The 27,824-nt window shown below is 47.7% G+C and overlaps 1 protein-coding gene across 6 annotated transcripts; it reads left to right on the plus strand.

The window, feature by feature from the left end:
• The first annotated feature begins 942 nt into the window (after positions 1-942).
• LOC100933568 (protein FAM49A) lies at positions 943-27,824 on the plus strand. Of its 6 annotated transcripts, XM_031962235.1 has the most exons (13): positions 4,387-4,427; positions 4,676-4,813; positions 8,707-8,795; positions 13,947-14,027; positions 18,690-18,811; positions 19,000-19,105; positions 22,225-22,361; positions 23,136-23,213; positions 23,665-23,781; positions 24,461-24,540; positions 25,586-25,712; positions 25,870-25,940; positions 27,053-27,219. In XM_031962235.1, the coding sequence occupies exons 4-13, from the start codon at positions 13,958-13,960 to the stop codon at positions 27,114-27,116; spliced, it is 972 nt and encodes a 323-aa protein (XP_031818095.1). In that variant the 5' UTR covers positions 4,387-4,427; positions 4,676-4,813; positions 8,707-8,795; positions 13,947-13,957; the 3' UTR covers positions 27,117-27,219. The 6 variants fall into 6 exon arrangements, with proteins under 6 accessions (XP_031818094.1, XP_031818093.1, XP_031818095.1 ...); XM_031962234.1 differs by lacking the exons at positions 4,387-4,427; positions 4,676-4,813 and adding an exon at positions 943-1,101; XM_031962233.1 differs by having other exon boundaries at positions 4,341-4,813.

The following is a 27,824-nucleotide window of genomic DNA, read 5'->3' on the forward strand; positions in this document are numbered from 1 at the left end:
CAGGGATGAGCGGTGATTGGTTTCAGCATTGATGTAGACGGCCAGAAGCCTCTCTGATTGGATGTCTCCATGGCAACAAAACTAGTAGAGCGGCGATTGGCAGAAGGGGCTGGCCAATGACAACTTTCCTCCGGCCAGTCGCTGGGAAGGGGCTGAGAGATTCCTTGGGCCGCCCAAGGTGTTAGCTGGTGACGGAGGAGCCGCGATTGGGGGCTTCAGCGTCCCCACCTGGAACCGTAGCTTTAGGGCTGGAAGAGAGAACGCGAGACCCGGGTGGTCTCGAAGGACTGAGGCCCAGGAAGGGCCTCTCCCGCCGGCCGCGCCGGCCCGAAGCCCGGGCCGCGGGGCCGCGCCTCTGCGGCGGGAGTTGGAGGCTGCCCGTGGCTTGTGGGAACACGGCCCCTGCAGACTCAGAATCTGACACCAGAGGCATCTCCTCCAGAAAATCCGTGCCGGGGCAAAAGACGGAGGCTAGGCGGAGGCAGGAAGTCCTGAATTCAAATTCTGCCTCGGAGGCTCGCTAGCCACGTGACTCGGGCCCAGTAACGGCCCCGGCCAAATCCCTCAATGTTAAGAAAATAGCCGCCCCTTCCCCCCTAGAGCTGTGGAGGTTGGGCCTTTCTGTAGCCTGGGTTAAGCCCTCCCAGCGAGGGCGAGCCGTTCGGATCGGGCGGGAGGGACCCTCTGCCGCAGAGCCCGAGGTGCACAGCTTCCCTCGCTCACGCAGGCCGGGGCCGGGACCCCCGGAGCCCCCCCCCCCCGCCCGGGGCGCTCTCGGCACAGCGAGAGTTAAGCAGCCGGCGCCGGGGAGCCGCGGTCTATGGGGGGCTTTGTGAGGCGTCTTCCAGGAGCGCAGCAGCTGCGCGCCGAGGCCGCCGGCAGCGGGGCGAGGAGGAGGGAGCGGGGGGGCGGGGGGCGGGGGGCGGGCGGCGCTCGCTCAGCCCGCGCGCGCACACACGCGCGCACACGGGCTCTCCCTCGCGCCGCGCTGCCATTCCCGGACACTCCTAGCAGGATCTGCAGAGGGGCTGGAGGAGAGCGGCTGCCAGCCTCCGCCTTCCCCGCCCGCTCCTGGGAGCTGCCCGCCCCCGGTGCATCGCGGTGAGGAGCTCACCTTTCGCTGGGGAGGTGGGGACGGAAGCGGGGCGGGAGCCGGGGAGGGGGAGAGGGGGCTCTGCCGGCGCCCAGCGCCTGGGGCTGGGGGAGAAGTGGGGCCGTTGGGGGCCCGGAGCTGCGGGGAATCGCTTCTCTGTTCTAGAGAGAGACACATGCCGCGGCATCTCTGGGACTCAGCATCGAGTTTTTCCATTCATGATCTATAGCAGTCCGCCTCTCCCTCCGTCCCTCCGTCCGTCCGTCCGTCCGTGCATCTCTCCCTCCGTGCACCCAGGTCTCCCTCCGTGCACCCAGGTCTCCCTCCATCCATCCGTCCGTCCGTCGCTCCCTCCGTGCGTGCATCCATCTATCCGCCCACCCATCCACCTATCCGCCCACCCACTGGTCCCTCCGCTATATTTAGCTCCCTGAGACAACTCTTAGCACTTACTTGGAAGGGCTTGGCTCAGATTCGCTGGGAACGGTAACCAGCCATGCTTTCTGCCCCAAGCCAAAAGAAGCTTGGCTCTACTGCAGGTCCTGAAGGTGACTGAAGGTGCATGAAGAGCTCCTGAGTGTCCAGAGGCAGGCAGGGGTGGAGGGATGGAAGGATGGAAGATGGAAGGGTGGAGGGATAAAGGATGGATAAAAGGGAGAGGGGTGAGGGTGGAGGATAGAGCTGTGGAGGAATGGAGGAATGAGGGATGGAAGGATGAAGGAGAGGGATAGAAAGGGGTGGAGGGATGGAGGACTGAAGGCACATAAGGATGAGGGATGGAAGGATGAAGGAGAGGGATAGAAAGGGGTGGAGGGATGGAGAAGTTAGAGAGAAGGGATGAAGAAAATGAGGATGCATGAATGAAAGGATGAGGAATGGAAGAATGAAGGGTGGAGGGATGAAGAATAGAGGGATGATGGATGGAGGGTGGAGGGATAAGGGATGCAGTGATGGAGGGATACAGATTGGAAGGTGGAATGGGAAAGGATAAAGGTGGATAGAGGTTGAGTCCTGCTCCAGAGGCACAGAGAAGGGGTCCTCAATCATGTCTCCCCAAAGCAGTCATCCCCAGGGGTTCTTGGGGCTTATCTCCAGTATTGGGACTAGTTCTCCCTTCTCTCTGCCATCTAAGGCTGTGTCCTCACCCCACTGCCTGCTCTGCGCTGACATTTCAGCTCCAATTCCCTTGGCTTAGAAGCCATCTGCCTACTTACTTACCTACCCATCTAGCTGTGTTTGGGCTCAGGCAAGGTCTTTCCTGGGAGTAGGAGAGGGCCAGAGCTGGGTCGAGTGACTGAGGGGTGGGAGGTGCCCAAATTCCACAGGAGCCATCCTGTCCCCACCTCCACCCAACACCCCCAGGTGGAGTCAACTGTCATTGCATTCCTGCTTTTGAAGATTGTCTTTACAGATTGCTGATTCCCTTGGTGTGGTGTCTGATCCTGCACCCCCAGGGGATGTTAAAAAAAAAAAAGAAAAGAAAAAAAGAAATTTCTTTTGCACTTTAAGATTTATCAAGTATTTTTTCCCCACAATAGCCTTGAAGGGGGAGAATAGCATAAAACAGTATTATCCCATTTTATAGATAAGTAAACCAATGCTAAAACCAATACCTCCTGCAAGTTCACCCAGCTTGGAAGTATCAGAGACAAGATTTGAACCCCAGTCTCTTGAAAGAGCAACAAAATGTACTAAAAAGAAGTTCTGGAAATCATTAGATCTTCCTGGGTTATCTCAATCCTGCTACTTACTATTGGTATGACCTTGAGCACATCCCATGACCTCTCTGGGTCTCAGTTTTCTCCTATATAAAATGAGAGGATGGACTAGATGATATCTAAGGACTCTTAAAATTGTAAATCTATGACTCTAAGTCCAAGGTTCTGACCATTACATGATGTCTCACCAGAAGAGGATTTTTAAATCTTCAAATGCATTAGAAAAGAGTAAGTTCTTCTCATTTTTATTAGGTGGCTGAAGGAGAAGCTGCCTTTCAGCTAACCTCCTCCAGGAGGTTGTCTCCTGTCTGGAGGGGGTGGTCTTGTCTCCACAGGTGATGGGGAGGAGTCAGAGACCATCACTGCTGCCTTGTGCCCCCACAGAACAGTGATGGAGGCAGAGCTCTAGGGAGAGGCTGGCAAAATGAAAGACTGGCAGGGCTTCCACCCAGCCAATCTAGGTTAGCTCCAAGGATGGGCTCTGAGACCAAATGCCTCTTGGGAGCCCTGAGTTCCCTCTGGCATCCTCTAACAACTTTGCTCCATACTTCAGGGCAACTGAAGACTTGCCCCATCTCAGACACCAAGGTCCTCCTCCTTTAGGGACCCTATCCTCAAACTACCCCATCTTCCACTGATTTGACTCAAGGGTAAATATTCTCAATTTCATAGTCTCTCTGGAAAAAATGAGAGAGGTGAACCAGGTAGACTCTTAAGTTCCCTTCCAGGTCTATATTCATTATCCAAGATTGTCTTCACACTGTTCCCCTTTCCTAGTGAATAGAAGGAACCTCTGACCCCAGTGACCCAAAATAAGGACCCTCCTCTACCCTGACAATGAACCAACACAATTGGATTAGAGAGGAAAGGGTTCAAGATTGGATGTCAAGTGACCTGGTTCAAATCCTGTGCAATGTTGAACACATTTCTTCCTCTTGCTGGACCTCAATATCCTAATCAATTAGAAAAAAGTGGGGGGAGAAGAGGTAAGGATTAGACTGAATAATCTTTGAGCTTCCTTCATTTGATCAGTACAAAAGGTTTGTTTCTAATTATCCAGTATTAGAAACCCTGCCCTTCCTTATTTATGTCCCCTTCTCCAAACTGATAATTTCCCACTGTAACAGTCAGAAGTCTCTAACCTCAGAAACTAATCAACTGTGTGATCTTGGGTAAATCATTTAATCTCTGCCTCAGTTTTCTCAACTGTAAAATAGGAATAATAGCATCTATCTTGCAGGGTTGTTGCAAAGATTGTATAGGGCAATGTCTGTAAAGCATGTAGCATAGTGTCTGGCATATAGTAGGAGCCATATAAATCTTTATTCCCTTTCCTCTTTTCCTTCCTTAAACTGACTTTGTTGATGAAAGAAAGAAAGAAAGAAAGAAAGAAAGAAAGAAAGAAAGAAAGAAAGAAAGAAAGAAAGAAAAGAAAAGAAAGAAAAGAAAGAAAGAAAGAAAGAAAGAAAGGAAAGAAAGAAAGAAAGAAAGAAAGAAAGAAAGAAAGAAAGAAAGAAAGAAAGAAAGAAAGAAAGAAAGAAAGAAAGAAAGAAAGAAAGAAAGAAAGAAAGAAAGAAAGAAAGGAAAAGAAAAGAAAAGAAAAGAAAGAAATAGGGGTGAGGTGGGGTATTGCAGTATGGCATACACACAGATAAGTATGATAGGAAGCAGATTGTGATAGTGCCAAAGGAGTGATCCTGATGAACTGCTCTAAGCAAATCTGAGGGAGGTTACAATAAGATTCTAGGATATAATATTAAAAGGATTGTTTGTGAATCTTTGGAAAGGGAAATAGTGATCGCTAAGAGTCTTCATCAGGAAAAGGTCATCCCCAAATAACCACACTCCTTTTTTTTTTTTACAGGATTTGTGGAATGATTGATGAGAGAATAACATTAGATAGAGTGTATGTGGATTTCAATGTCATTTGACAAAAATCTCTCATGATGGTACCTTTGTGGACAACATGGAGCAGATGGGAAACAGATGATAGTCTAATTAGGTGAATTGGAAGCTGGGTGAATGGCTAGCAAAAGAAACAGTAATTAATGGATAACAACTCACATTCATATTATGCATTAAGATTTATTTTAAAAAATGCTTTCATGAGCCAGAGGGATGTTTCTAATGTAGTACTACAATGTGTCCCTTGCCTTGTGTTAATCAACGTTTTTACCGGTGACTTGGATAAAAGTATAAATGACGTCAAATTTTCAGAGAATGTTAAACTGGGAAAGGTAGCTAACTCATTGAAAGATGACTGAGTCAGGTCTAGAAATGCTCAGTAGGCAACAGCAAGAAGCAGGGAGAAGAAATGTACAATTGTAAAGTCCACTTGTAGGTTAAAAAAATCAACCACCAAGCAGAGACTCAGAGAGATGTGGCTAGACACATCCTGAGAGAAAGATCTGAGAGTCCTAGTGTCCTGTAGTCAACAGTGTAACACAGCAGATAAAATTGGTAATTAAATGCAGTGGGCTACATTAATAGAGACATAGTATCTCAGACCAGGGAAATGAAACACCTCTAGTCCTCTGTCCTAGCCAGACCCCATCTGGAGCATTAATTATTTTCCCATTCTTCACCTTTAATATGGGAATAATTAAACTTATATTATCACTCACAAAGCTGTTGTGGGAAAACTGCTTTGTAAGTCTCAATGCACAAAGGAATTATTTCATTGTTATTAGAATATCAGCTTCCAAAAAGAGAGAATCTGGTCTTAACTTCTCAGTCCTCACTATGTCAGAGCCCAGCATAAGACTTTGTGTGCAATAGGAAATCAGTGTTTGTTATATGAACACTTATATGCATAGGGAGGTTTCCCCCTCCCTAGGATCAGTTAGTAAGCATTTATTAAGCACCTGCTGTGTGCCAGACACCAAGCTAAGTGGTAGGGAGATGAAGAGAGAAAAAAGACAATCCCTGCCTCATCTAATGGGGAAGAGAAATAGGAGAGAATCATAGAGGGAAAGCTTCTTATAGAAGGTGGGATTTTATCTGGGTCTTGAAGAAAACCAGGAAAAAGGAGAGGAAAGAAACAGGAAAACCAGGCAAAGTTCCTTCTATGACTGACTCAGATCCATCACATGGCCCCCTCCCTCACCTTCTCCACCACAAGCCCTTTCATCTACTTAGAACATCTTTGGTTCCTTAAACTGATTCTCCTGTGACCTCTTTTCCAGTCCCTTCATCAATAGAATGGGGTAGATCTGAAATCCAAGGGCTTGGGTGGAATTCTGGCTCTTCTTAACAGCAATGTGATTTGCTCTAGAGCCTTAAAACCCCCTTCCAACCATAAATATTATCTGATCCATCCTGGCGACCCTCTCCAGAACATGTTCAGGTCAATATCCCACATCGAGGTGCTAGGTGATAAGGACCTGAGATAGGATGCTGCCCACAGGTACAGATAAGAAGGGATGGAGATAAGAACCTTGTGGAGAAGAAATCAGATTTAGAGCAAGGATTGTTTTGTTAATAGTATTTTCCTTCAAAAACATGTAAAGAGAATTTTCAGCTTTCATTTTTGTAAAACTGTGTGTAGAACAGAGATTCTTAAGCATTTGAGGGTCCTTCTTAGAATCACATGTTTAAATCATTGAAGGAAATTTCAGTTAGAGATTTGTAAAAATAAAGATGTCATTTTTTCCCAGCCACATTCACAGATCTCACCCTGAAATCTATCAGCATGGACCACTTAGGTGTCTGTGTATCCCATAAGGTAGAGGCTACTTGGAGAGGATTTGTAAAGTTGAGGAAAAAGGCAGAATTCTTCAGGAATCTGCCTGTGACCCTTTAGCCCCCTCCCTCCAGGGAAGTACCTTTCATCTCCCCGTTTCTGCTCCCCACCAAGGCTGACCCTTCCCAACCTAAATCTGGGGTGGGAGATGAAGAGCCAAGAAAGCTTAGCTGAGTGACAATCTGGGGCGGAGCAGTTAAAAACCTTTCTATTTTCAAGGTTCAGATCTCCCCCTCTCTGTGAATGTTCCCCAGTTCCACACCCCAGCCCTGCAGGCTGTAGTATTCCCATAGCCCAGAGCACCTTTTCAATTCCCTTGGTACATACCAAAAGTAGTTTTGGAAGAGGAAATATCTCTTCCAAAGGAGGGAAGACAAGGGAAGGTTCAGGATGTATGTGGGTGATGGGAAGAAGGCCAATTTCATTGGCCAAAGAAGTTCCTCTACATTGAGAAAGAGAATCATTTATTAAATCCATTTTACAGAGGAGAAAAACTGAGGCTTTGGGTCCCAGTTTAGAGCACGGGCTCTGGCTTTTTCTAGCATTAAAAAAAAAAAAGTCATTCTCCTCCTCCTCTGATACTTCATTATGGTATGGAGATGATCCTGGATTCTCTTGTTCTGCAAGGAGAACCCAAGTCTAGTCAGGTCCTACCGAGCTGGAAAGACTTTTAGCCCAGAACAGCCTGACCAATTTCTGAGAGGTCCCGAAGCCAAGGGCTGCTCACTGCAGGACTTAGCCAAGTGAAGGACACAGAGGATAGATTGCTGGGTCAGGAGTCATGAAGACTTGAGTGCAAATCCAGCCACAGACATTTACTAACTGAATGATCATGGGCAAGTCACTGTCTCACTTTCCTTATCTGAAAAATGGGAAGCAATTGCCTCTCAAGCATTATGTAAGGATCAATTGAGATGATATCTTAAATAAATATATATGTATACATACTTATTACATATTAATATTTATTATAGATTATATTAATATACATCAATAAATATTATGTTATATTGTATATAGTATAGTATATATAATAATTAGTCATCTATTATACCATACTATTTCATATAATAATTGATATTAATTGATATTAATAATAAGTATTATTGTTGTTGTTAATAATCAATGCTTCCTTCCGCTTTTACTCATAAAGCCCATCTGCTAAGTCCCAAGACTGGTGCAGGTGGAGAATGCACATTCCAGTAAGATTCTGAACCTCTGGAAGCCAAGTAGGGGAATTGGTCAGAAAGACCAGACCTTGGGACTCTAAGAACTTCAGAGCTGGAGGGGTCTTTCGGCAACATTTTACTCTCCAACTTACTCTTTTTCTTTGTCTTTTAAAATTTTGCCTCTGTCTTTTGGTTTTATATTAGTGGTGTCCTCTTGCTATATCCATCTCCTTTTCCTAAGGAAAAAAAAAGCCAATGAAGCCTATTCTGGCACTGTATGTGACACAGATTCCTACCCTCCTTAAAAAAATTAGATATTGACTCAGTGACAGAGCTGGCACTAGAATCCGAATCTCGGGACCTCAGAGGCTGTCTAATCCAGCCCATCCCCGAGCAGGGATCCCCGCCTCAATATCTCTGACAAGTATTCCCCCAGCTTTTGCCATGTGAGATCCCCAGAACACCTGGCCCTGGCAGATGGATGGGGGAATGCCTCGGGTCTGGAAACACTCCCCATCCCCCTTCCCAGCGTGGGTCCTCTGGCCAGCAGGCTTTTAGCTCCCACGGAATATGACAGATCTTAATCTTGCCTCTATTACTTCCTAACTGTACAAGCCTGGAGGCCAGTGCTTAGTAAAGGTGAGAGAGCTTTAGAAATTATATATGTGTGTACACATGCGAATGTACATATATGTATTGTGCATGTAGGTATATATGCAGGTCGATAAATCTCTATAAATATCAATAAATGTCCCAAAAGTCTTAGTGCAGTTTTAGGCTTTAAGAATTTGAGCTATTTGATAGCTTTCAAAGTGCATTAAGATTTTTGGGACACCATGCATGTGTATACAAATAAGTATGTAATTACTTTTACACACATTATACACGTGCATATATATGTGGGTATCGTATGGGTGTCTGCGTGTGGGCACATATAAGCGGGATGACCTGTCGTGATGTCTTGCTGCTCTGCTCTTTCCCCAGCCCCCTGCCAACTGAGGAAGTGGTGGATGCTGGGAATACAGCTGGATTCTCTGTCTCTGAAGTGTCTCTGTGAAGTGTCTTTCATTGAGGTAAGGTCTGAATGAGGAGCAGGCGGCAGAGCCGGACTACGGGGAAGGAGGGGCCCAAGGCAGCCTCTGTCTTTCCAGGGAGGGAAGTAGGAATCGGGATACAAGAAAACAACAAATAATCTGATGTCTTAACATACACTGGAGCCCTGATGTACCAGGAACAGGGGACAAAGTGGCAGGAAGGGGTGATTAGCTAAGAGGGGCAGAGACCCTCCAGGAGCAGGGTCAGGGAGAGGGGCAGCCAAGGGGAAAGGGACCAGCTAGGAAGAGAAACAGATTAGGAGGCAGGGACTGGCCAGGAGGGTCAGAGACTGGCCAGGAGGCAGAGAAAAGCCAGGAGATACACTGGCTCAGAGGGAGGACTGCCTAAGAGAGGAGATTAGCCAGGGGAAAGTTCAGAGATGAACTAGGAGAGCCCAGCCAGGAGACATGGAGGAGACTGGCCCGGAGGAAGAACTAACCAGGAACGGGAAAGCCCACAAAGTCAAGCGGTGAGCCTGGGTGGGAAGGGCAGAGAGTAGTCAGGTAAGGGGGGAAGCTGGAAATCAATGAGGAGGGAATATTGACTGATTAGGAATGACAGGAAGGGCGTCTGGATGACTCAGTGGTCAGCACATTGGAGAGTTCAATCCAGCCTCAGGCATTTACTAGCTAGGTTAACCTGGACAAGGATGTAACCTAAATTGTTTCCAAAAACACAAATATTAGAATCGTCTAAGAGGGACCCTGAGAGGGGTCTAAGAATCTACATAAGAAGGAACTAGGCAAGATGAGGGAATGAATAAAGCCTATTCCCCTTCCCTTATCTGCAGAGATGGAGAAAGGGACAGAATTAGCCTCCTCTAAAACTCTCATTTATGAGGGGTAGTGTGGTACGATGGAAAGAACCCTGGACTTGGAGTGAGAAGACCTGAGTTTCTTTGTCACTTATTAGCCAATGCTTCATTAGCGAGTCATTTTAGTCGTCTTCATCTACAAAATGAGAACTTGAGTGACCCCTAAACCTCTCCTTGTTCTAACTCAGGGGATATCAATCTTGTGTTGGAGTGCCATGGACCCCTTCAGCCTTCTGAGGGAACCTATGAATGAATCCCTTCTGAGAAATTTTTTAAAAATAAAATTTATTTATTTATATTCTGAGGGACTTGGAATTATATAACACAATTACTAGTCACACAGATAGTAAATGTCTGACACTGGATTTGAACTCAGCCTCCTGGCTCCATGGCCACTGCTCTATCTACTGCACCACCTGGCCGCCCCCACTTCTCAGAATTTTTAAGTGTACAAAATTTTAAAAATGGCATTACAAAGGAAGCCAAATCTTTTGAAATATAGTAATTCAAATACTTTTTTTAAGTTCACAAAGTCAAGTATAAGACCCTATTCTAGATCCTTTACCCATTCACTACTTAGTTTTTCACAACAATCCTGTGAGGGAGACCGGGAAGGGATTATTCTCCCTCCATTTTATAACTGAGGAGATTGAATTTCAGTGAGAAGATGTGATTTACACAAACAGTAAATGGCAGAGCTGGTCCTCAAACTGCCTAGGCTTGAGAAAGAAAAATCAAGATTTGGGATTGGGATCCCTTGATATCAGAGCAGGCAGAAGTCCAATCCTTCATTTTCTAGAGGGAAAGTTTCTGAAATCCAGAGAAGATGGTCTTGGTCCACAGTCACACAGCGAGTAAGTGGCAAGTCTAGGATTCAAAAGCAAGTAGAAAGTATACCCCAAAATTTAAAAATTTAAATGAGGGGAGAAAATCAGGCTTCTGTCCAAAATGTTAGGAATTTTCCTAACGAGGGGCCTGTGGTTATTGTGATTGTATTAGTCACTTTTGGTCTGATAGAAACTTCATAGAATAGAGGAAGGAACCATGGTGAACCCGCGAGTCATCATATTGTCCTTGGCTAAAAAGCAAGCTAATTGCCATAACCGAGTCTGGCGGGCTAAATCTCCAAGGAGAGCAAGAAAGGAAAGGATAGTCCAAAGAGAAAAAAAATCTACACTAAAATCTGAACTCAGAAACTTACAGTCATTTAATTGTTTACCTCAGTTTCCTCAGTTGTAAAAAGGGGATAATAATAGCACCTACCTCCCAGAGCTATGAGGATCAAATGACACAATATTTATAAAGCCTTTACCACAATGCTTGGCACATGGTAGTTATCTAATAATTGCTTTTTTTCCCCTGAGGCAATTGGGGTTAAGTCACTTATCCAAGGTCACACAGCTAGGAAGTGTTAAGTGAATGAGACCAGATTTGAACTCAGGTCCTCCTGACTTCAGGGCCCATGCTCTATCTACTGTGCCATCTGGATGCCCCCTAATAATTGTTTTTTTTTAAATCATTCCCTAAACCAAGCAGGAGATAGAAAAGGTCTGTGGGAAATATTCAGTTCTGTTTGCCTCCAATTTTACAATCCACAGTGATCTTGGAGATCTAGTGGTTCCACAATCCCTAGTGATCCAGGAGTCTGTTGCTTCCTGGAAAGGTAACCCACTAGCATGAGAGGAGACAGAAGGAAACCAGACCAGGATTCAACATATTTTCTCTATCATGTCTTCATGCAGATGTAGTCAATTAAAGGTGGACATATTTCTGTTCCCAGATCCTCCAGCCATTTCTTATTACCAACAGCTTCTGATGATACTGTGGACAGGGGCACATGCAGGTACACACACACACACACACACACTCTCTCTTACAATTTTGCTATCCAGAGTCTCACACCTGAGAGGGGGAAATAGCAACCTAGGTGTTGTTATGAGAAGAAGTAATTGCCATGAATAGTAATCAACTCTCATTTGCAGTGATTTGCCACCTCCAGTAGTAATGATTTACTACTGAAAAAACTCATTTTCCCACAACAGCCCCAAGAGATAGAGAGAGTACAGAAATTATTATTATCCCTCATGACATATGAGGAAACTGAGGAAGCAGAACAGGACTGTTTTCTAAGTCTCTAAGACTCCTAGTCCAAGGCTCCTACCACTAAACTGCTGCTTCTGCGATGCTAGGAAAATCAAGAAGGTAAAGCAGAAGCTTCTTGAAGACAGGGATGATTTTTTAAAATTATTTTTCAGTTCAATTCAAATCAACAAGTATTTACTGTTGAGTTATATCAGACTCTTTGTGACCCTATTTGGGATTTTCTTGGCAAGGATAGTGATTTAACATTTCCTTCTCTTTCATCATTTTACAGCTTAGTAAATTGAGGTAAACAGAGATAAATGAGTTGACCAAAATATATAAAAAGAATATCTATATAAGTTATATATACATATAAATATATATTTATATTTATAAATAAAGAAACTGAAGAGTGGGCTGGAGATGGATCAAGAAAAGATCTGGTATCCTGAACCAAGACTGGGTTTTGGATGGAAGTGGGAGTTCCAAGAGATGGAAGAGAGAAGCCCAAACCCTCCAAGTCTGGGAGTCAGCCTATACAAAGGCTTGGGAAATGCAACATTGTATTCTTGGAACAGCAAATAGGCTGCATTGCTGTTATGATGGAGAGGGAGTGAGAAAAAGGGATGGAAATAAGTCTAGAAAGACAGGTGGGGCAAGATGACGAATGTTTTAAACACCAAACTGATTCTCTCCTAGAAGCCATAGGGAGTCACTGAAGTTGTTTGGTCAATATGATGACACTGAAGAGTTTATGTTCTTTGTACTTTGCACATAGTAGGTATTTAATAAATGTAGAAATTTAAGTTCATGTTGAGATTAGGGTCATAGAATGTCAGAGCTGGAAGGACCATCTCTCTAGCCCAGCTGTCCCGTTCTATAGATGGGAAAAGATTTTCTCACCATCATATGGTGAATGATCAGTGGCAGAACCAGCCCTAATCCCTTTCTGGTTCTGAAGCTCTTTTCCTGGAACCTTGAACTGCTGAACCTGGATTATGAAAATGCAAAAACCTGTTTCCTATTAAAAGGACTCAGGAGGCGCTTGCAGCAGAGAGAGCAAAGTCCCTCTCTCAGCCCCCTTCCCCATCCCTTCCAGCCCTCACTGGGTAGCTGGAAGGAAACCCCAAGGGCCCACTGCTCTCTCCCTCCTGAGAGCTTTCTCCCCAAATCTCCTTGGCCCCAGGTGTCTGAGAGCCAAGGGAAGCAAGAACAGCCCAGGGGGTCTGAGGAAGAAGGGGCTCACAGTCAGAGCTGGAGGAACCATCTAATTTGGCCAGGAGGAAGTGGGGAGGGAGGGACCAGCCGCTGGAGGGAAGGGGGAAGAGACAGTCACACAGGAAATGCCCAGCGACTCCCTGGGCACTCAGCTTCCCTTCCCAGCGGGGCAACTGGTACTGGGAGCCACTCCCTCCCCTCCCCAGCCCAGGGCAGGGCAGGTTGGTTCTTGGGGACACAGAAGTCCTGGGGGGTGACCCCCAAAGGGCCCGGCAGGCGGGTACAGGAGGCCAAAGCACGTAAGTCAGAGATCTATAGGATTTATCATTGGAAGGGAATCTCTGGGTCTTCTGGTCCAGCCCTTCCATTTTATAATGGGAAAGCTGAGTAACCAAAGTGACTTGCCTCAGTTCATCAGCAGAGATTCAGATTTCAGAGATGATGGACCTTAGAGATGACCCTGTCCTACTCTCCTCCCTTGTCAGAGCTGGGAGGGCCCTTAGGAATTCAAGAGGTCAGAGCTGGGAGGGGCCTTAGTAGGTGTTTAATAAATGTAGAAATTTAAGTTCATGTTGAGATTAGGGTCACAGAATGTCAGAGCTGGAAGGACCCTCTCTCTAGTCCAGCTGTCCCATTCTATAGATGGGAAAAGATTTGCTCACCATCATATGGTGAATGATCAGTGGCAGAACCAGCCCTAATCCCTTTCTGGTTCCGAGGCTCTTTTCCTCAAACCTTGAACTGCTGAACCTAGATTATGAAAATCTAAAAACCGGTTTCCATGGGGAAACTGAGGCTGGGATTACACAGAAAGTTTATGAATATGCTAGGATACAATTACAACTCGTCTCCTGTCCAGGGCTTGGAGTTGTATCCTTGGTGTTTATATGGTAGAGCCAGTGTGGCTGAAGTGGGGAGTGGAGTGTGGGAGTGGGGAGCACGGCGGGCCAGGGAGGAAGAAGAGGGCAGCATTGACCATGGCTGTGTCCCACTCCGTTCTGTTTCTATCCCTCAGGTGTTTGGGCCATGGGCAACCTCATAAAGGTATTGGGCAAAGATTTCGAAAACTGTCCCCACTTTTTCCTGGATTTTGAAAGTAAGTTTGAGAGGTCCCTCGGTGGGGGAGGGAGGAGGAGAGGAATCCCAGCTGCACGGCAGGGCCAGAGGCTCTGGGGGTATTGCCGTCCCCTGCCAGGATCAGCTCCGCCCGGAGCCAGTCCCTGTTTCTGAGGACCTCATAGGGTTGTTGGGAGGCTGATCCAAGATCTTGTAGGGAAGACAGTCTGCAACCTCCGGAGCACTCAATTCTGACAGGTCCTAGGATCCTCCATCTAGAGTTGTCTCACCCCTACCCCCATTTTACAGAGGAGGAAAGCAAGAGAGAGTGAGGAATTTGCCCAGCATCCTCTAAGTAGTAAGTCTAGAATTCGAACTCAGGCCTCTTTGGTCTTTCCATAGTACCACTGGTTACTGACAGTTAGTTAACTTTGTGCTAATAATTTAGGAAAGTTTCTTTTTTACCCAACTCTTCATGACCCCATTTGGGATTTTCCTAGTAAAGATACTACATTGGCTTGTCATTTCCTTCTCCAGCTCATTTTACAGGTAAATAGGGTTAAGTGACTTGTTCAGGATCACACAGCTAAGTGATTTGAACTCAGGTCATCCTTCCCCCTGGCCCGCTGAGCCACTTAGCTGCCTCCTACCTTTTTTCTATATTTCAGTTAAAATGCTGCCTCTCTTATTTTGAACAAAGTTGCTGAGGACTTTGGGGAGGAGAGGGGCTTGGACCCCAGTACCTTGGATCCTCAGCCACCAGGTCTTTATAATACTGGAATGCTAAGGGGGGATGGGGAGACTCTGGATTTTAGCTGATGAAAGAACTGGAGGAACACAATCCATCCTCATCCCCCATTCCCACAATGATAACAACATGAAGGGCAGATCTCTTCCTCCTCCTCTTTCTGATTCTCTCTCTTCCCCAAACCAGAGGCTAGTCAAAGTCCCTGAGAGCCACAGTTTTGTGTGTGTATGGGGAGAATCAGGAAGGGGCTCAAAGTGGGCAGGAGAGAAAGAGGAAGAAGAAAAAAGGAACTGGGAACAAAGAAAGCAGCTGACATCACCGAGTCCTGCAGAGAGGTTCCCACCCCTGTCAGCCTGCTCCATCTCTCCTCCTTGGGAGGCCTTGAAGGCTCGCAGTATCATAGAGTTAGGGGCAGAAGGCATCATGCAGACCAAATCCCTTGTTCCATAGAGGAGGAGGCTGAAAGGGACTGACCTAAGGTCATGTGGCCAGAGCATCTCAGAGCCAGGATTACCTGAATCCTTGCCCAAGACTCTGCAGGACCTCCGGGGAAATGGGTATTCTTGGTGGCAGCAGGTCTTCATCCTTGAGGGATGGATCTGATTCTGGGGAAGGTCCCAAAGCCATTTTCTAAGCATTTTATTTTGTGCATTTAAAATTGCATAAATTTTTATATAAATTTATATAAAATATTAACATTTATATAAATATTTATATAAAAAATATATATAAATATAAAAAAATTGAGAATGAGTCCACTAGACATACAAACCTTCCCAAAAAGGTCTCAAGAGTAAATGTCAGTCCAGACAAATCAAGGCTGTGCTTTGCTACCAACCACAGCTCTGGTTTTGCTGAATAAAGACAAAGCCTTGGGCTCTTTCTTAGGGACTGAGAGCATCAGGGTTTGATAGAGCCCATATGCTAGAAAAAGTACCTTGGTCTGACCTCAGCATTGGCCAGAACTGGACACAGAAGACCAAAGAGGGGAAGGAATCTGCCCGATGTGTCACAGTGAATGAAGACCAAAAACCCACAATCAATAGAGGACCTTAACAGAACCTTCTAGTCCAGACCTCGCATTTTTTAACAGTAGATTGAGAACCAGACCAGGATCTACCTGCCCAGGGACCTCCACTGAGTCAGAGGCAGAGCTGGGCTAGACCCCAGGGACCCTGGCTCCTTCCCTTCCCTCTTTATTTCTTAACACCAAAAGGTAGGTAAGACAGATGAGAAAACTAAGTCACAGAAGGGAATTATTTCCATAAATTCACACAGATTTCTTTCTTTTAAAAAAAATTGACTTTTATTTTGGTTTTGTTTAGGATTTTTTTTGGCAAGGCAATTGGGGTTAAGGGACTTGTCTAGGATCACACAGCTTGTAAGTGTTAAGTGTGTGAGGTAGCATTTGAATTTGGGTCCTCCTGACTCAAGAGCCAGGGCTCTATCCACTGTGCCATCTAGCTGCTCCTTTAATTTATTTTTCAATATTATTTTATTTTTCCAAATATATGCAAAGATAGTTTTCAATATTTACCTTTGCAAAATGATCTATCAATCCAGAAAAGAAGTGAATCATTAACCAAAAAAAAAAAAGTCCCATTTCTTTAGTCCTTTTAAGATTTATAAAAATCACTCTCTTCCCCATAACCCTGTGAGACAGAAAATACAATGGGTTTGTCCCTATTTAACAGAGTCCGAGCTGAGGCACAGTGAGGGGAAGGCAGATCCACAGTCAGTGGCAAGGATAGGACTCTGGTCTCCCCTAGCTTCCCTCTCCAGGCTTTGGGCCAGAGCCATCCCATTTCCCCTGCTCGTGGTGGGGCTTTGGGGTCTACAGGAGGGCCACAGGGAAGAAGGGGAGAAGGAAAGGGGGAAGCCCTCGCCTCTCACTGCTTCCATCTGCCGATGCCCACCGCCCTCCCGGGGCCAGGGAGAGTGCGCAGGGCATCAGCCACCACCCCGGTGAGCGGGCAGAGGGACAGAAACATTGCCACCGCCTCAGGCCTCCGCAATGCCAGCAGAGCCAGCCTGGTCAGGGCCACTTTGCCAACAGGCTCCTCAGCGCCCCAGGAGCCATGGGGAGGGACCCTGGGGTGGCCTTTTTGCTCCCACTAAGGCAACAGCTACCAGCTGGTCAAGGGCACTGCTGTCCAGAGTGGCAGCTGGCCCCAGTCTCTGAATAAAAACAAAGGAGCACAGCACTTACTCCTATGGCACTTTTAAGATTTGCAAAGCTCTTTGTGGCCATTTAATAGGGTCATCCTTTCTTGCAATTCCCAAATTTCCAAACCCCTGTTTCATAGGGCTGGCTTTAAGAGTCTTCCAATACCTTGTGAGTGAGCAGGGACTATTCTATCCTTTTTCAGATGGAGAAACTGAGGCCCAGAAAGAGAAAGTGACTTAGTCACTGTGGTCCTCTTGAGTGTTGCAAGGACTCTCCTATTCCCTGGGACTCTTTTCCCTTCCTGACTCTAGCTCCAGATCTAGATCTGCTAGATTTTCTAGACCCAGATCTAGATTTTCTAGATACAGACCAGGATTGTCTCTATCTAATTGGGAGCCAAGCTTCTAGGGTGTAGGATGTTAGACTTTGGAAGGCCTTTAGAACATAGAATGTCAGAGCTAGGAGGGCCTTTAGAACCCAGGATGTCAGAGCTGGGAGGGCCCTTAGAACTCAGGGTGTCAGAGCTAGGAGGGCTCTTAGAACCCAGGAGATCAGAGCTGGGAGGGCCCTTAGAACCCAGGAGATCAGAGCTGGGAGGGCCCTTAGAACCCAGGATGTCAGAGCTGGGAGGGCCCTTAGAACCCAGGAGATCAGAGCTGGGAGGGCCCTTAGAACCCGGGAGGTCAGAGCTGGGAGGGCCCTTAGAACTCAGGGTGTCAGAGCTGGGAGGGCCCTTAGAACCCAAGAGGTCAGAGCTGGGAGGGCCCTTAGAACCCAGGAGGTCAGAGCTGGGAGGGCCCTTAGAACCCGGGAGGTCAGGGGGGGGGGGGGGGGGGTAGCTTAGAACCCAGGAGGTCAGAGCTGGGAGGGCCTTAGAACCCAGGAGGTCAGAGCTAGGAGAGAGGTTAAAACATACAAAGTCACAGCTAGGAAAGACCTTAGAGACCATCTAGTTTAAGCTTCTTTTTGCAAATAAGAAAATGAAGACCAGATGGGGAAAGGTTTATGGCAGACCAAGAAGCTTGTCAGAGCTGGGACTAGAACCCAGACCCCCAGGGCTGTATCCTTCCTGCTGCCCAGCACTACCATTGAGGAAGATTAGCCGAGGAAGCCGCTACCCTTCCATAGGGAACCCTGAGTTCCTGTGGGGAGGTTCTGGATCCCTTCATTCTTCACTTAATACTCTGTGGGAGCCTCAGAGGCAGACGGACGCCCATTTCCTCAGGCCTCCAGGCCTGCTCCACAGCGGGGAGCCAGCGCTGGGCAGGAAGTGCTGTGAAGGAGCAGTGCAGGGGGAGGGGGGAAGGAAGGGGAGCTGCTCAGGAGCTGGGTGAGGGGATGGAGGCAGACAGAGCTCAGACCACCCGAGGGCAGGTCGAGAGCAGAAGGCTCATCCAAAGCCTGTAAGTTCCTTCCACGTGACCCGGTCTGTTCCATTTATGAGGTTTCCTGTCTCCTTTTCAGCCACAGGTGATGCTGCAGGCCACAGCAGGGAGGGAGGGGATGAGGGCCGAGGAGGGGTCTGGTAGAAGCAGCTCCCTCACTTTTCGGCAGGAAGCCTCAGAGGAGGCACTGCCCCCGTTCTTGGGAGATAAGGGTGGGCTCAGCTCTGGGCGGGGGTGAGCTGCCGGGCTCCCAGAACTGCTTCCCAACCGCGGGGGGGCGGGGAGGCTTGGCCAGGAGGGTGGTGAGAGCAAGAAGGAGGCTCAGGGGCCCAGTGACTGACTGGCCTGGCCCCCGAGTCCGGGGCCAGGGACTAAGCGGCTCCTTTTGCCTGGTCCGCACAGATGCGCAGCCCACAGAAGCTGAGACGGCCGTATGGAACCAGGTCAGCGCCGTGCTGGAGGAGGCCCAGGGCATTTTGGCAGAGCTGCAGTCCTACACCGGCGCAGGGCAGGAGATTCGGGAGGTAGGGGTCCCAGGGCTCCCCGCAGCCGGCCTTGGGTCCGAGGGCTGGAGGCAAAGCCTGGAGAGGAAAATGGCTTCATCGTTCAGGATGTACCCAGAGGCTGATGGAGAGGGACGCCAGCTTCCTCCCCTGGTGGGAGGTTCCGACTGGATGCGGGCTGGCCTCAGGCTCTCCCTTTCTATCCACAGGCCATCCAAAATCCAACTGATCTCCCGCTTCAGGAGAAGGCCTGGAACGCAGTGTGCCCGCTAGTGGTCAAGCTCAAGCGCTTCTACGAATTCTCCCTTCGACTCGGTAAGGGGTCCCCCAGCCCGGAGGCTGCCCCCAATATCGAGCCCCTCTCCAAGCTGCCCTGGCCCGGCTCCCGGGCCCTGCCAGTTCCTCCGAGCCACAGCCATCCCTCACACACAGCCGGCACCTGGCAGATGAGCTAAATTGCCCTGAGCACCCAAGCCGTGAGTTCCTCCTGGGTGCGATGCTGTGGGCTGGGGAGGGGCTGGGAGTCCCAGAAAGACACAGCCACACTTGAATGTGATCAAGGTCACAAAAGAGGCAAGCCACTGCTCCGGGCGGCCAGGGGGAGGGGACGTCACGACCCCAAACTCCCCAAGACCAGGGGCTCCTTCACCCCCAGCTCTGTCGGTTCCCAGCGTGTGGCTTTAGGCAAAGGCTGCCTCCCCACTCCAAGCCTTAGATTCATCACCTGTGCAGTGAAGGGGTTGTTCCTAAAGTCCCCAATAACCTCTAAGGGAAGATCTATGAGATCTATGAGCCCCAACCTTTTAGGGGAGAGCGCGGGAAAATGGTTCCTGAGAATGTGGCTTTTGACATGAGCCTCAATGGATAAAGAGAATTTCTATGAGCACAGATGGAGCATAGGGGAAGGACACTCCTTTTAATAATAGCATTTACATGTTGCCTTAAGGTCTGCAAAGTGCTTTAGAAATTTTATCTAATTTGATTTTTCACAACAACCCTGGCAGGCAGATGCTCTTATGATTCCCCATTTGATGGTTGAAGAAACTGAGGCAAACAGGTTAAGCAACTTGACCAGGATTACATAGCTAGTGAGTGTCTGAGGCACAATTTGAACTCAGTTCTTCCTCACTTCAGCTCTGTGGATCTACCTTGTCACCTCCATTTGAAGAACAGAATGAGTGAAAGAAAGTATATGGACAGAAAAGCCTGAGATGTGTTTTAGGGACCGACGCGGTGTTCAGGCTGATTTTCCTCTGATGGAAACCTGTTTTTTCTCTAATCATATTCCACCCTGTAAGAGACCACTCCTCCTACCATGGCACCCCCCCCCATTAGGGTCAAATGAACAGGCCATTTGTCCACTTCCATTTCTCCTTCAAACCTTTCTCCTTTCAAAGCCCTCCTTTAGCATCTCGCTCTGGCGGCCGCCCTTTGTCCAGATAATTTTCTCAATGACTCTCCGCCCTTTCCCCTATCATTATACTTGGGATTTCAAGATTTGTCTGGACAACTCACTGAACAATCTGAAGTACCAATTCCCCAGCCTCTTTATCCTCCTGCTCTGCCCCATTTCAGCATTCAGCTTTCAGACTTGGGTCACCTCCAAGACTGAGGCCTCGGAAACTCCATTCCCACCACAGCCTCCCTTCTCCCACCGCTCTCACTCGTCGCTGCCCTTGCCACCTTGCTCTGATTGATTTGTCACGCTCCCGTGCCTGTCTGGCCTCCACCAGCTTCCATACCTACATCAATTCTTCTGACCTCATCTTCTCTTCTTTTGTTTGGGACTGAGAAGCTTTCCCCCTAACCCTCTCCAACCTCACAGATACTTCATTCTCACTTCTCTACTGTACTTATCACATTTTTTTTTCCTTTTCTTTTAAATTTTTTTTTATATTTTTCTCTTTGTTCCAAATTCTTATCCTCCCACCCCATTGAGAAGGCAAGCCATATAATATCCGTTGTACGTGTGAAATTATGCAAAACATATTTTCCTATTGGCCATATTTCTCCACAAAAGCAATACAAATAAATCACTTCTTTTTTGCACTCAGAATTCATCAATTCTTTCATTTTGCATCATGAGTCTTTTGGAATTGTCTGAGATCATTGCATTGGTCACAGTAGCTAAGCCTCTTACGGTTGATTATCGTTTGCACATTGCTGTTATTGTGACCAATGATCTCCTTGCTCTTCTCACTTCATTTTGCATCAGTTCATATAAGTCTTCCCAAGGTTTTTCTGAAACCATCCTGCTTCTAATTTCTTATAGCACAATAGTATAACACCGCAATCATCCATCACAATTTGTTCATCCATCCTCCCAACTGATGGCCATCTCCTCCACTTCCAATTCACCACCCACACACAAAGAACTAGTATAAATATCCTTTGTACATATATGTCATTTTCCTTTTTCTTTGATCTCTTTGGGGATATGGATATAGCGGTGGTATTGCTGAGTTTTATAACCTTTGGGCATAGTTCCAAGTTGTTCTCCAGAATGGTTGGACTGGTTGACAACTTTACCAATAGCATTCGTGTGCTTGTTTCCCCTCATCCCCTCCAGTATTTGTCATTTCTGATAGATATGAAGTAGTATCTTTACTACTTTTAATCTGCCTTTCTCTAATAGTGATTTAGAGCATTTTTTCATGTGACTATAGATAGCTTTGATTTTTTTTCTTCTGAAAAACGCCTGTTCATACATATCCTTTGACTATCAATTGGGGAATGGCTCTTATTTTTATTAATTTGACTCAATTCTAGTATATATTTCAGAAATAAGGTCTTTATTAGAGAAAGTTGCTGTAATTTTTTAATATCACTTCATTGTCTTTAGTTTGCAAAATATAGTTCCCCTGATTATGCCTTTTAGTCTATTTTTGTTTTTGCTTTGTCTAAGATCATGATTGCCACCCTGCCTTTCTAAAAAAATTCACCTAATGTTGCATATTAGCACTTTCTACATATATGTCATGGGCAGCTAGATGGTACGGTGGATAGAGTGTTAGACCTCGAGTCTAAATTTCAAATATGGCCTTAGACACTTATGGCTGTATGATGCTGGGCAAGTCAGCTTCAGTTTCCTCATCTATAAAATGGGGCTAATAAGAGCATTTATTTTCCAGAGTTGTAAGGATCCAATAATATGACATATGTAAAATATTTTGCAAACCTTAAAACACCATATAAATGGTAACTAATCTATATAAAAGCAAGCACAGTCCTCAAAGGGAAAGTCCATCGGCCCAGGCCCAGGGTTCTGACCACCCCAGTTGAGGCGGATAGCCCGAAGGATTCCTGCTCAGGCTGTCTAGGAACCCTCCCAGGTTCCCCTGGGGTGGGGAGTTGGGAGAGGGAAACGATGCCTTGGGGCTGTCAGGCCCTGACCCAGTATGTGCTCCTTTCTCCCCATGCTCCCACCTCTCCAGAGAACGCCCTAAGGAGCCTCCTAGAAGCCCTCACCAGCCCCCCTTACGCCCCAACGCAGCACCTAGAGAGAGAGCAAGCCCTCGCCAAGCAGTTTGCTGAAATCCTCCACTTCACGCTCAGTTTCGATGAGCTCAAGGTAACCTGACCATGGGGGAAGATGAGGAAGAGAAGGAGAGACAGAGTTTTCCAGACCAGGGCTTCTTCAACTTTTTCCGTTTGAGACCCATTTTCTCTTAAGAAATGACATCCTGTGTTTTAAGGGCCCTCCCAGCTCTGACATTCTCTGTTCTAAGGGCCCTCCCGGCCCTGACCTCCTGGGTTCTAAGGGCCCTCCCAGCCCTGACCTCCTGGGTCCTAATGGCCCTCCCGGCTCTGACATCCTGGGTTCTAAGGGCCCTCCAGGCTCTGATATTCTGGGCTCTAAGGGCCCTCCCAGCTCTGATGTTTGTTTGTCACCTATGTTTGAAAATCCCTCCTAGCTTAAGAAAGTCCCTCTAATATAATCCTAGAGGCAAGCTTCCTGGCTGTGCCCATCTACCTGTTGGACACACACAGTGTTTCTGCTTATTTTTCACCTTGAAAATTGGACTCTGACCCACTGACCTCATATAAGGTCTTCACTGCCCTCCTCCACTGTGGTCCCAAGCCTGTTGAGTGTTTTGTCTGAGTAAAATGGTACTTTAGGGCCCAGCTTCTTAAACTGTGGTTTGTGACTCCACATGGGGCCACATAATTAAATGTAGGAGTTGCGAAATTGCAATAGATTATCAATAAATGTTTGCTTTGTACACCTGTTTTAGATAGTACATACCCAGGGTCTTGTAAAAATTCCTCAGGAGAAAAGCAGTCGTGAGTCTAGGAGAGGCAGGACCAGGGCTCCAGTAGCACTAAGGTCTCCTTTTTCTTTCAGATGACGAACCCCGCCATTCAGAATGACTTCAGTTACTACAGAAGAACCATCAGCCGAAACCGTATCAATAACTTACAGGTGAGACAGTGGGTGAGGACGGAAGGAAGTGCCGGAATGAGTCTTCAGGCAGCTGTCGAGCTGCTAGGAAACTCAGAGGAGACCATGCTGACTCCGCTCTTAGCTTTGTCGCTGTGCCAGGGTGACTTTGGATAAGTCAGTTTCCCTCCCTGGGCTTGGTGTTCTCATCTGAAAGATGAGGGAGTTGGACTGGATGGGCTCCAGGCTCCAGGCTCCAGCTTGCTGACATTCTATGTTCCAAGGCCCTCCCAGTTCTGACATTCTTTGCTAGTCTAAGACCCCTCTCAGCTCTAATGTTTTGTGATTCTAAGTCACTCGGTCCATCCTTGGTTCCTTTCTCAGCCAGGGCCGCTGAGGATGGGGGGGTGTGGAGGTGGGGGATCTGGGTGGTTTCTCACCCTTGGGCCAGTTTCATGGTTGACCTGTACCTGACACCGTTCCCTTTTTGCAGCTGGACGCTGAAAGCGAAGTCAACAACGAAATGGCCAACCGAATGTCCCTCTTCTATGCAGAAGCCACCCCCATGCTCAAGACCCTAAGCAATGCAACCACCAAGTTCGTCTCTGAGGTAAGGGCTCCATTGGGGCAGCTGGGAGAGATCTGCAGTCTCTGTCAAGACAAAGTCTCTGGAGCAGGCAGGCCCCTGGGCAAGACTACAGGTCCCAGAGTAGGCGTGGGGGTCCCTGGGGGGCTGAGAGATCTCCCCCTAACTGTCCCTTTTTGAATAGTGTTTGCACACACACACACACACACACACACACACACACACACACACACACATACACACACACGCCACACACCTTCCCCATCCTTTTTCTCCTTCCAATGAGGCAGCGACAGCCTCCCCTCTCTGGGAGGAGTGAGTAGGAGGAGTCCACTTGAGGTTACAGGACAAAATCTATAGTGGGCCAGAGCAGCCAGATTTTGTGGCTCTTAGAGTGATGTGGGAGCACTGTGAGTAAAGGCAGAAAGGCTGGCGAGAAAGCTCCTCTGAGGTCAAGTCATCCAGGCTTCATTGAAGTGTGAGCTGTGCCAGGTCCCGCACTAACTGCTGGGTACTCACAGTAGGGTGGGCGCTCTGGGTGCTCAGGACCCAGTGGATTAACTGCCTCCCTTCCGAGGAGGGATGGGCTTCTACTGAAAGGGAGCTACCTTGGAAGACCCGGCCTGGGCAGGGGGCAGCGGTGTAGTGGGGAATGGGGGGACCCAAGTCAGGAGCATGGCAGGATCCCCTCCTCTCTTTCCAGAACAAGACGCTCCCCATTGAGGACACTACAGACTGCCTGAGCACCATGGCCTGTGTCTGCCGAGTGATGCTGGAGACGCCGTGAGTAGAGCCAGCACCCGATCTCCCTCCCCTCTTCTCCACCCCTGGCCAGCCTGCCATGGGCGAGGCCCTCCAGGGGCCAAGATGGAGAAGGTCTTTAGCAGGGCTCCCACCCCCAAATTTGACCCTCGAGGCTCCCTAAATTTCAGACTATCTGAGCTGAGTGGGACCTTAGAACCTAGAACATTAAAAAGACTTCAGAATATGGAGGTCAAGGACTGGCAGAAACCTTGAAAACTAGAGCCATACCAGTTCTGATGCTCTTGTGATGACGAGAGCCATCTACACCCAGAGAGAGGGCTGGGGGAACTGAGTGTGGCTCAAAACATAGCATTCTCACTCTTATTGTTGTTTGCTTGCATTTTGTTTTCTTTCTCAATTTTTTCCCTTTTTGATTTGATTTTTCTTGAGCAGCAAGAGAATTGTAGATTTGGATTTAATTGGATTAAATGGATAAATTGGATTTAATATATATTTTTACCATGTTTAACATATATTGGACTGTTTGCCCTCTAGGGAGGTCATGGGAGAAGGGAGGAAAGATTGAAACACAAGGTTTTACAAGGGCTGATGTTGAAAAATTATCCATGCATATGTTTTGAAAATAAAAAGCTTTAATAAAAAAAAAAAGGAAGAACATTAGAGCTATAAGGAACCTTAGACTCTGGACCAGGAGGTACAGTGTTGGATCACCCGAGCTGTGTGATATTAAGTGTATCGTCCTCAGGGTTCTCTCCTTCTAAAAGAAGAGGATAACAATAACCTACCTTATATAGCTGCTGTGGTGGCCCAGCGAGATAGGAATGTGTTTTGCAAACCTGAAAGCAGCGTGTAAAAGCTCTTCTTCCTATTAAAATTGTTATATACAATATCATAATGTTATTACTCTCATAGCACCAAGACTGTTAAGACAGAGAAGGGACTAAGAGAACGGATTTTAGAGTTCAGAGACATTAGAACACAGGACACGGGAGAACCTAAGAGCTGGGAGATCAGGGTCAGGCCAGGGCTCCCGAGTCACTGGCCCTCGTCTCTCGGGGCACAGGGAGTACAGGAGCCGCTTCACCAACACGGAGACTCTGCTCTTCTGTATGCGCGTCATGGTGGGCGTCATCATCCTCTACGACCACGTGCACCCAGTGGGGGCCTTTGCCAAGACATCCAAAATTGATGTGAGCCCCCTGGCCCGAGATCCCAAAGGGGGCGGGGATGGGGGCCCCAGGGGATGTTGGGAGCAGGGGCCGCGGCCTGAGAACCCGAGGGGAGCTCGGAGTGGTTAGTGTGGTCTCCGCCACCGGGGCCTGATGGGGTCATCGCTTTCCTCCTCAGATGAAGGGCTGCATCAAAGTTCTAAAGGACCAACCTTCCAACAGCACCGAGGGGCTGCTGAACGCACTCCGGTGAGTCCTGGCCTGGCAGGCAGATGGGGCAGGGAAAGGGAATTCTCAGGCGCTCCCCGCAGGTCGTGACACTTGAGGCACCTCTTCCTTCCCCTACAACGTACCTTTAGGTGCCTGCAAATCACTGCTCCAGCATAAGGCTCTTCATTAATTCCCATGTGCTCATTGTAGCCAATGGGCTCCCACCAGTGGGTTTGTTTTTTTGTTTTTTTCTAGTCATCTAGAAGACATAATCTGTTTACCGCAAAGGTATTGAATAAAACAGTAAAGAAGGGGCAGGACAGAGTAGTCCCTCTTCTCCTCTCCCCCAAGAGAGGGAATAGAGATCTGGTGAATGGGGAGTAGGGATTCCGGGGAGGCCGTAGGAGACAATGGAATGAGTTGTGGACTAAGAACCAGGAGCAGGTCCTGGCTCTGCCACTGGGCGACGACAGGCAAGTCCGCTCCCCTTCTGGGGCTGAATTTCTTCTGTCTGTAAAAAATGAGAGATTCACCTTAAGGTCCCTCCCAGCTCTTGGAGGGCTTTTCCCAACCTAGCAGAGAAGGAAACTGAGGCTGGTAGAAAAGCTGTTTTGCCAAAGGTCCCGTGAGGCTGGACCAGAAACATATGGCCACTAGACTCTTAGAGGAGAAGCCCCAGAAAAAGACCATGGAGGAGAGGCAAAGGCAGTACCACACAGACTCCTGCCTGCAGGCTGTGGGGGACAAAGGGGACACGAAGGAATAAGCATTTATAGAGCTCCTGCTGTGTACCAGGCCAGGATACCTCATTTGATCCTCAGAACCACCCTGGGAGGTAGGGACTACTACTGTCCTCATCTTGGGAAACTGAGGCAGAGGCCAAGTAACTTGCCCCAGATCACACAGTTGGCAGGTGCCCGAGGGGAGACTTGAACTCAGATCTTCCTGATTCCCGGCATTCTACCCACCAGACCCCCTAATTGTGTAGAATTGATATCAGAGTCTAGGGACTGATGACAGGAGGACATGAGTTCAGAGGTCAGTTCTGAGACCTCCCTCTCGCATGGTGTTGGGCAAGGTGCTTCACCTCTTTGGGCCTCAGTTTCCCCCTCTGGAGAATGACCGTCTCAGACTCTGTGGTCTTCCCTCAGGTATACCACCAGGCACCTGAACGATGACACCACCTCCAAACAGGTGCGAGCCCTGCTGCAGTGAGGCACTTCTGGGGAACGGTCCGGGATCCAAAGCCGCAGACTTCATCTTGACCTTCAGCTGAGTTAAAATGTTGCCATAATGTGAATATAAAAAACCATGACCATATTTCTCATTTTATAAAGGGAAAAGTTTTAAAAAGCCAACACAAAAGCAGTTCACCACCACCACCACCTCCAGCTTCTCTTGACCGCCTCCCCTCCTGCCTGTCTCCCCCAGTCCTGATCCCATTGAACTCCAGGGGTGGACAGCCGGCCCCCACCCCTTTCCCCCATGAAGATGATATGACTAGTTTTTGCCTGCTTTTCCAGGAAACTGAGGGAAGGTGTCTGCCAGCCTCCGCTTGGCCTTTCCCAGTTCTCCTGGACCCATGATGGTGATTTCCACGTTATAAAAGGCCTGGGTGCTCTCTCACATTTGGACTGGTACTGTCCAGGGCCTGGGCAGTGGACCTAGCAAGACTCTGGCCTTGAGGCTTTGGGACTCTAGTCTGGGCTTGAGTTGAAGTGTGTGTGGGAGGGAAAAAAGTCTTCCTTATTAAGACCAAGAGATGTTCATGTAAATAAGGTAAGAGAGTCCTAGATGGGGTCAGCCTACCGATAACCAGCCTTGTCTTTAAAAACTCCTACCTGGACTCCAGGGGAAATGGTTCAGCTACATCTTTTAGATTTTTAATATAAACTATTAAAATCACTCACCTGTTGTTTTGTA

Source organism: Sarcophilus harrisii, chromosome 3, assembly GCF_902635505.1.
Source record: "Sarcophilus harrisii chromosome 3, mSarHar1.11, whole genome shotgun sequence".
Classification (NCBI taxonomy): domain Eukaryota; kingdom Metazoa; phylum Chordata; class Mammalia; order Dasyuromorphia; family Dasyuridae; genus Sarcophilus; species Sarcophilus harrisii.